At 46.9% G+C, this 9,726-nt stretch overlaps 1 protein-coding gene across 2 annotated transcripts in view; it reads right to left on the bottom strand.

Moving 5' to 3' along the window:
- Nucleotides 1-800: 800 nt before the first annotated feature.
- Nucleotides 801-9,726, bottom strand: part of AK4 (adenylate kinase 4) — an 83,367-nt gene continuing 74,441 nt past the window's right edge. For both annotated transcript variants that reach the window (XM_075557185.1, XM_075557180.1), the window contains 3 exons: nucleotides 6,989-7,161; nucleotides 3,269-3,387; nucleotides 801-1,962 (listed from right to left, as the gene is read on the bottom strand). In XM_075557185.1, coding sequence (XP_075413300.1) covers nucleotides 1,848-1,962; nucleotides 3,269-3,387; nucleotides 6,989-7,161 — 407 coding nt within the window. In that variant the 3' untranslated portion in view covers nucleotides 801-1,847. The remainder of the gene's footprint in view (nucleotides 1,963-3,268; nucleotides 3,388-6,988; nucleotides 7,162-9,726) is intronic.

Here is a 9,726-nt window from a genome sequence, read left to right as displayed (position 1 = left end):
CGACTCCTGTGCTGGATGTCCACCTTCTCCTCGCCGACTGGCTTTGACGCGCTGCTCTCATCAGTGCTCCGCGGCACTGCCATGTGTGCGGTCACACCGCGTAGCTCTGAGCTAAAAAGAAATGAAATACTCTCCCTTTTCCATGATCGGGAAGGTTTGGGCAGCTATCGGGATAGCTAAGAACATTCACACAAAGGGGCAAAAGCAGAGGAACTGCCAAGAGTCTGGGCAGGAGCTGTCAAAGAAAAGGCCGCGTTACCGTAGAGAAGCAAGATGGCACTGGGTTGAGTGGGTTCACTGGGGCCCCTTCAAAGAGTCAGAATATAATGCCACCGAAGTGTGCCGACACAGATTTTTTAAATCCTGTCCCTTCATCAATAGGCAGCGTCAGGCAGAAGTCAGTCCTCGGACCACTAAAGGCCTCTCCCTGAAGACCGCCGTGGTGGATGAAGAGATAAAGTGACCTGCAGAGCAGGAGGGGTGCGGTGGGGTGGATATGAATCTTTAAGGCAACAGGAAGAGAGTCCATCGTCCTTCCCAGAGGAGAGCAAGAATAGCACAAAGTGGTCGCCAAGTCTGGAAACCAGACAACTCAATCAATAGTTTATTGGTATATGACATTACCATGTGCAACAAGATAGCATCATTTCTGCATCTAGACTTTATGGTCACCCATCAAATGCATCTTTCGAAAAGATATATATATGTTTCCCTAATCAAGCCGTCATACTCGATCGGGCACAGTGTGTGCAACATTGTCGTCGACCCCCACAGGCTCCCTGCCCTTTGCTGACTAATAACATGCTTGGTCACTTGCAGGAGAAACACACTGTCGGCATCCATATTTAGCAGCATTTTCAAAACAAAGTTTTATTGTCTTGAGTAAAAAAAGCTAAAACAGTCTGTTAGTCCAGTAATTTCATAGGCTCTTATGGTTTCATGTATGAGCTATCTTTTAATATTTGTGTTTCGGGAAGATTTTCTATGAGACTTTGGAGGCTTTTATTTATTCCCCCCCACCCCACCCCAGCCACACACACAATAAAAAGAGCCATGTCAATCCACAAGATTCCGAGCAGCCGTTTTAGATCCTCTGCAGAGTTGAGTGCTTGGAAGGGGAAGAGAGCTCTGTGGTCTCCCTGCAATCAGCTCTCAGAAAAGGAGATTTGAGAGGGACCAAAGCAACAACTGTCCCCATTCATCTCAGGAGAGATCAAAGAGATGTACAAATAATGCCATCTAATGAAATTAGTAAAAGCCAAATCATTTCATTCCAGGAGGTCTGCAAAGGGGCAACTCCGTGCAGCATGGATACCGAAAAAAGGTGTCACTCGAGCGAGAGAAAACTGAATGGTGGGCCCATCACTGCAGACCAGAGGAGCAGCCTGAGGGCATCTGGCTTCAATTCCACTGTGACCGGCAGAGCACACACCAGGGCCGGGGGCCGGGGCTGTAGAGGCGTGCTCAGGCCTGCTGGTGCCGTAGTTCCACTGCCTTTGAGGGACAGAGCCAGTGGCCAACCCCACCGAGGATGCTACTAGAGCGACAACCTGGCCGGCAAAATTGGCAATCAGATCATACACCATTTGAAATTCTATCGATACCTGCTTCTTCACAAAGGGCGTGAGACCTGTGCAGAGGCATCTTCGATGTGGACGGGGCCCTCCTTCAGAAAGGCAAAGGGAAGCCCCGTGTTTTTCTGCTCGTTCATTTGCGTAGACCAGCTCCCGACAGAAAGGAGGAAAGACGCCGCGGGCTGGAGGAGTGAGCTTCTGATTTGGACATGGCACCAAGACTTCACACACAATTGAATGATCACATTCTCCTGGTTCTTCTGTCGGGCAGGCTCAGTAGGCTGCTTTGGATTCAATAGGTGAGATCTTGTTCGAGAAGAGCGTGTACACATAGGGCCAGATTTTGTTCGTCTCGGTCCCAGAGAATTGGTGGAGCACTCCCCGGCTCCTGAAAAGCAAGGTCTGAGTGAGATACCAAGGTACATTATGTTTCCTTTCAAAGTACCTCTAGGACAGATAAAGAGCCTGGGGGCAAGGCACGTATGAGCTCATGAGTTCATCCCACATCCTAAGTGCCAACAACCCCTTTCAATAATGCAAACCCACCGGGCAAAAATTCCCAGTCCTGTGGTCTCCCCACCCCACTCCACCCCTCAAGCCCAGCAAGGTTGACACGGTGCCACCTTTTCTGCTCTCCTTCAAATACCTCAAAGAACAGCACGACAGGAATGACCCCGAGTCGGCCTCCGGGTGTCCGTTGGGAAAGCAAAGCCAAGCCAACTTGCTATCCTTTAACTTCTTATTTACGACAGTGAATCACGACATGGAGGGCACAACTGTAAGATCACTTGGAGACCTCAAGGCCAGGAGTCTCTGGAGCACACGCACAGCTAACTAACACTGGGTTGCTGAACTGAAAGGGTGGTACTCCGAGTCTGCTCAGAGGCGCCTTGCAAGAAAGGCCTGGTGATTCGTTGACAACCTTTGGAGACATTCTACCCTGCAACACACCGGAGCGCCATGGCAGTGCCCTGCCCACACCTCAAGGCAAGCACTGGACAGGAGTGGGGGCTGCCAACCACTGGCCTGAATGCAATCAGCATGTGGATTTTACTTGACTTTCACGCTGTTAACCTTTTTTTACTGTGGTGTTAATAGAACATTTTCACTTATTTTTTAATGTAGGGTCAGATTTCCTTGTGTTCTTTGAAACAAAAATTTAAAAGCCGGCATTTCTGGCGACACGGGGCCTGTGGCTCTAAGGGGCTAACTGGCTGGAACATTTTATGGACTCTGGTCTGTCATTCAACTTCCCCACTCAACACACACCCTTCTGCTGGGAAGGACCCACCCCTTTCCAGTATCTTCTTGGCCCCTGTAACCATCTGCATTTTTAATTTGTAGTTTATGGTTTTGACTTTGCTTTGTCAGATTCCCTATAAACACACATAAGCCAAAACGCCCCTTTTAGTCTTCTCTCTCAGTCAGCCCTGGCAAAATTTAGACCACAAACCGAGCCACGTAAACAGGAAAATGAAACTGAGTCCGTGCCCAATTTTCCAACTAAAGGGCATGGCAGTGATCAGGTAAAGTTCCTACGTGACTATAGTTGGATGCATGCATTAGAGAAAGGTACTGGAGAGTTAGAGCTTACCGCTTTAAAAAAAAAACACTACCTCCGCCCTCTATCCTTCCCACAGGCTCCGCACCTTTCAGGTAGGCCCATCACAATGAAAGTCCTGATGTACACTCACTTGTATAGATCAATGACTGGCTTCGCCATATCCTTGTACTGCCTTAGCCGGGCAGCAACTGCTTCAGGTTTATCATCTTCCTGCTGGACCAATGGTTCACCAGTGATATCATCAACGCCCTACAAATACCAAAGAAACACGTTAACACGGCCAACAATTAAGCTGTTCTACAGGTTAAACGTTTTCTTGTACAAAGTCAGGTTCTGGTCTTTGATCCTTCCCCATGATGAATGTGGCCATGGAGAGGACCACATCTGAACTGAGCTTTAGTTCATGAGCGCTTACATCACTAACTCCCAGATCTTTCCAAACATGGCCTGGTGTTGCTGATGGTGCCTTTCAAATAACCGCCATTGCCGCTGCCAACAACAGACAACCTTTAGAAAATGTCACTCTAGACTCCTATCGACACAGGGCCTGACGTCCCGAAGCCCAAGGGCCCTGGTGGCGGAGTGAGATGGGCACTGGCTGCCAGGTTCTTGGGGAAAAGATAGGTCGTCTGCTCCCTTAAGGTCTCTCTGATCCCGTGAATTGGAACGGACACGGGTGGCAGTAGGTTTCAAGGGCCAGAATTCTCTAGGACATGTAACCAAATATTTGCAATAAATTTTAGATCTACACTTTAGTGATGCTGATTATGTTCCTCACAGGCCACCACGTCTGTGTGCTGCCAATGGCTTCAATGGACAGCGACGCTGTAGCACGGGCAGAATTGCCCTTGCTGCCTGCCTCTGCGCTGTCATCTCTTGGGGGCAGAGCAGCTGGGAGGGCTGGCCTTTCCTGGTTCAGTAGCTGAGCTTTCGCCACTACACACCAGGGGCCCTATGTGCCCATTAACACCTCCTTTCCCGTTCGCAGAAATCCAGTGGCCCCCGAGTAATGGTGTGGCCTTTCTGCCTCCGTCCCAACCCTGGAACCCACTAATAGCCCTTGGCTTCTATGTGCTTGTGCATTTCACTGAAGATCGTACACTGTGTCCCCTCTGCAACTGATTTATTTCACTCAGCAATATGTGCCCTTCTTATAAAGTCTGAGCTCTTACTAGGAGAGATGTAATGTCTTGGAGAATCCATTCTGCTTGCTTAGGAAACACATTAATCTAGAAATGCCATTCCAGGTTCAGCTGGGGCCAGTTTCTCAACTCCAATTTCTGGCTTCTTTTGAGATTAACCTCACCCAGCTTACATTTAGGAGATCAACTGGCAGCATTGTATCTAAAGGCCTATGAAAATTGGCATGACTCGATTGCCTATGATCACCAGAAACAGACATCCTGAACAGGGAAAGATGAGAAAAACAAAGTCCAAACAGCATGTTCAAGGAATTTTAATCTCCTCCGTGGGAACCATCCTTACTTTCAATGAGAAAAATAGACACAGTGGTGTTCTGCTTCCCATGCCAATGGCATGACTCACGGTGGTGGTGGGGGGTTGGGGGGAGTGATAAAAAATAAAGCTGGCAAATGGGCGATGGGAGGTGAGAATGAAGCCAAAAGGCACAGGCAACTCAACTGGATATTGAGCGATTGGCCATACACTTAAAACATACAAAAATCCCACTTCAGCTTAGTGCTCTGGGTGTAAAACTTAAACTGCGATTTATTGGGGAGCAACAAATGCAACACAGCCACAAGCCGGGGAAGCAGCATCCCTCCTTCCTGGGTAGGATGGCCACGGCCACGGTCACGGCCCCGGAAGGGTGGCCCCGGCCAGCACTTCAACTGCTGTTTTTGGAAGCAGCGCTGTAATTACAGGTGTTCTTTCAGAGAAACCCAAGCTTCGGAAAGCAACCTGATGTGAAGGCTCCGTGGATTTTATGGGAATTTTTGCAGGAGCAGGTCTGGATAGAGCCAAATGTCAAGCGTTCATGCTGGACTTCGGAGACGCCCCCTGCATTTTCAGAATGCCCTTTCCCTCCCCCAAACTTTCCCTTTCCCCCCTTCTTTGGAGGAAAAGGATGAAGGGCCCAAAGAGAAATTCTAGAATTATTTAGAGTTTTGAAAACAGACTGCAAAAGCAGACGAGTCCTTTTGCTCAAATGGACAATCCTTGTTGGAATGTTACTTAGCCTGCGGCACCCGGAGAAGTGGGAAGCTGTGCTCACCCCTTGAAGTCTTTGGTGGCTGATTTTTTTCATTCGTCTATATTCAAGTTTAACATTTCCCCCCAAAAGTTTGGCAGAGTGTGACATAAATGCCACCTTTTCTCCATTTGGAAGTTAGTCAATAGTTCTATTTCTTCCCACCCCACCCTGCAAATAAATCAAAGTCACTGCCATCAAGTCATTGCTGATACATAGCAACCCCCAGGGAGGTAGTGAATGTTCACGCAGAGCTGTTGGTGATGTCCAATGGCCAATCATGCAGAGCACCGCCCAGGTCACAGCCACTACCCCACCGGGGATGCTAAAACCAACTCTTTATCTGTCATCTAGCTACCTGATGAACCGAATTCATGCCTTACCAGAAAGAACAACCCTTCAAATAAATAGCTAATTTAAACATCTGCCTTCATTCGTTTTAACATATTGACTGATGTTGTTTGAAATGACTGTGTTTTTTTTATCTCTTTAGTCCTTATGATAATTAGTTTTTGTGTCAACTTGGCTGGGACAACATTCTCAGGTTTGTCTTTCGAGGCCTGGTAATCTCCCCATGATAGGAGCTGACACTGCAATCCACTTCATAAGGGGACCTGCTGTGAGCAATCAGTTGTAAGAAGATTGGGGTGGAATGCCATCTCCCTTACGCCATAGCCGTGATGTAACTGAAAGGAAGTGTCTTCATTTCTGTGGATACAAGGATGTTGTGGGAATTTTGCTTGCTTTTTGGCTGGGTTTGGATCCTGTTTCTGGCTAATCAGCCCCTGGTTCTTTGAACTTGAGATAGCACTTGCCATACTGCCCACTGGTCTTGGGAGTCATCAGCAGCCTGCCATCTGAACTGCTACCTTAGGTTCATTTGCCTCCCCAGTCACAGGCTAATCTGTTGGTCTTGAATTCATTCAGTTATCTTCGTGATATCTTTATGCCTGTTCTTATAAAGCTAAAGCGGGTATGTGAGTGTGTGGGGGGTGCGGGTGGGGGGGGTTGGGGGTGGGGGAAGGACAGATGGCACGGATCTTACAAAAGTGAGTTTTTCTGCAATTTTTTTCTCACTCAACAATATACCTACAGGAAATACTTATCCAAGTCGAAAAGTGTATCGTACTATTTCACTCTTTCTACTGCCAACAAAATGTGGGTGTTCCCTAATGTTATTTAACTACACTCTGTAGATGAGCGTTTGTTTTGTTTGGCTTTCTACTACCAACAGCACTGGAGCCAGCGTCATTGCATGCTTGCCCTGACCTGCCAATGCTTTGTTTCCACAAGCTTTAAGCCAAAAGTTGGTTGAGCAAATTACTTTGAAAATTTAACTTACAAGTGTAGTAGGTTGTTTAAGGAAGACTCTGTATTAATACTCTGTATGACCTAACAAATACGACAGCGCCATTTATCCCATCCCCGTGCGATCAGCAGCAGGTATTACACTTTTCATTTTGCCCAATCCAATGACCTAAAGCAATAGTCAATTTCTATGTGAATTGGAATTCCCAGTGCATTTGATTATAAAACATCTGTTGGTCATGTCAGTTTAAAAATCAAAATAAACTCTGATTTTAAATGGCACGCTCTGCCCGTCTTCTTGTCAGTCTGTGAAAGCATTTCATCTCGTCTTACATGTACGTGAGGTGGGTTGAAGTCCAGGTTATACACCCTTCCACTGGGAGGGTGGATCCAGCGCTGGCTGAGACGGTCTTTGAGCGTTTCGAATGGGATGTTCAGCGTGATCACTAGATCCAGTGCACAGATTCTGTCCAGAGCTTCCGCCTGTGCCAGAGTCCTGGGGAAGCCTAAATTCCAAAAGCAAAACATGAGAAGTGCACATTTCCCCATTGCAACCAGTCCTGGACACATTTCAGTGGCAGAATGGGCCCTTCCAATACACCACCCCAAAAGAAATTGTCAAAAAATTAACTTTGAAAAAACAAACACAGTACTTTAAATAATCTAGTGTGGCATGTGGCATTGAATGAACAGAATGGACTAGAATTCATTAGAATCAATTGGCTTATGGGGTTATCACACAATACAAGTACACAGGGTAAAATTTTAAATTGCTAGACAGTCCTGGACGCACTCTTCGCCTATGTGACTTTGGCCAAGTTCCATCACCTTCCTGGGCCAAAACCTCTATTCTGTGCCATTTCAGCCCTGGGAGCTTAGGAATCCAAATCAAGGGGGAGCGTTAGCTAAATCGGCGGCACTCCAGGTGGGTAGGTTTGACCTCAAGAAGAACTGGCACTTTGAGGGATTTTGCAAAAATTAATTGCCTCTAGTTTTCTAAATGTGGGATGAGAAGAAAATAAAAAGTTGGTGCACGTGTGCTTCTTAGAATATGCTCTGTGCAGCTTCAGGCGCTCGGTGGCCCCAAACTCCTCCCCCAACTCAAGGTTCCACCTGCACTGTCTGATATGGTCCGCAGCCTTACCAGATCTGCCACTTAGGGGGGAAATGGTTGCCTTGCATGTTTGAATCCACCATTGCCACAGTGAGAGGTGTCAAGATGACAACTTAAAAAAGGACCGCCGCAGCTTGGAAGCACTTAATAGGCAAGGAATTGCTTTCTCTGCTGCAGGAAGCAGGTCGTTTAACATTAGTGCTGTGTGCTGTGCTGAGATGCCAAAGTGGAGTGAATGCCAACCTGATTTCAGAGTGCTCACTGAGATGAATGTGACAAAATCCACCCTAACAAGTCTCTTTGTTCTGAGGGGGCACCTGTTGCTTGCCAACCACTGCTGAGAACATTCTTCGATGCACCCCTCAAAGCCGAGCTTGTTCTTCCCTCGTCAGGAGCCGGGCCTCCTCTCCAAGCCTTTCTTCCCCAGAACTCCTCCATCACAGACAGGGCGGCTTGGGTTCCTCTTCGTTCAGGACAGCGGGGCTCTGCACAATTTCATTGATGGCACTGATTTTTCTGAGGCTCAAACGAGTCCCAGCCGTTACCCAACTCACTGATTTCATCTTTGGATTGTACAAAACATAAAATTTTCCTTAACCATACCTAATTTATCCTACTTTCGTGCACTTCCACTGATTAGTTGCCAAAAAGATATCTGTGAAAAAAATCATTTTCTTGAGTGCTTTTACTGCTCTTATAACATACATCAACTGCCTCCGACACATTTGTCCATATGTTGTCATCAGTATTTTCTAGACATTTGATTTCTATTGAGCCCTTGGTGTCGGCTCTTCTTCTCTTGCACCCGCCCTCCATGACTCCTTAATGAATCATACATTATTATTGCCATACCTTATACTACATCGACTTACTTTCAAAGTGGATCTTGGTAGACCCCACTGCCGTCTGTCTTTAAATATGCCAAAGAGACTTATTTTGGGGTCTTGATCCATGGACTTTGTACCAACTATCCTCTGCCTAGATTGCTCTGATCTATGAAAGTCTGACTTAAGAAAGCTGTATTGACATATAATCCACATGTCAAACCATCTCACAGTTCAAGCATATTAAGAACATCTATGCAATCATCGTCACAGTCAATCTCGGAACCTCTCCTCGGTTCCTCCAACCTCTTGGCATGACCTTGGGTTATTTTTAATCCAGTTACTGTCGCTAGAGTTACCTTTTCTGGAATTGATATACAGAAAATTGTGCAGCGCCAAATCAAAAAGAAAGCTAAAAACAAACAACATAAAAATAAGTCAAAAACTAATTTTTCTTCTAGTGAGAACTCAAAATCCATCCGTCTATGGTTTATTATATGTTCCCAGTTCACTTTAGAGACATCGTTATATTATTGGAGCACATCCTAAGTCATCCTCATGGGGCGTACGGTGGTTCATTCGACAGTCTCGTTATTTTAGCCAGCGGTGTAGAATTGAAACACTGCAGAGAAAAGGGGAGTCCTCGGGCTTGGTGGGGTACCTGTTCAGCTGCTACCTGCGATTCTACAGAAACCCCAGGGACCATGCTACTCTGTCGACAGGGTCGCGAAGGGTCCGCATCAACTCGCTGGCAGGATATTTCTTGTTTTGTTATTGCTGTCGAGAAAAGGAATGTATGCGTGTGTAAGGCATGTTTTACAAACACCGCTGCGTCGGTCCCTTGACCCTTCGTCGGTTGTTCCGTCTCACAGCAACCTCATGCTGCCTGGTCCTCCAGCAGAATCGCCATCTGCATGATTAAGCCCATCGTTGCCGCCACTCGTGGGTGTTCACTTTTTCACTGACCCGGTTTATCTGTTCTTTCTCAGGCATGGGTCTGTCTCGGAAGCAAGGACGTCAAGGAGATAAACTCTCACCCGCCCTCCCTTCTAAAAGGCAAGCGAGCTGCTCTTCTTCCAACAAGGGTGTGCTTGTCCTTCTGAAGTCATTCAAGGGCACCTACTGGTCTGCAG

The sequence above is a fragment of the Tenrec ecaudatus genome, chromosome 1, assembly GCF_050624435.1.
Source record: "Tenrec ecaudatus isolate mTenEca1 chromosome 1, mTenEca1.hap1, whole genome shotgun sequence".
NCBI classification, from domain to species: Eukaryota; Metazoa; Chordata; class Mammalia; order Afrosoricida; family Tenrecidae; genus Tenrec; species Tenrec ecaudatus.
The sequence above is the reverse complement of the archived record's forward strand: the minus strand, read 5'-3'. Positions and strand labels throughout refer to the sequence as shown.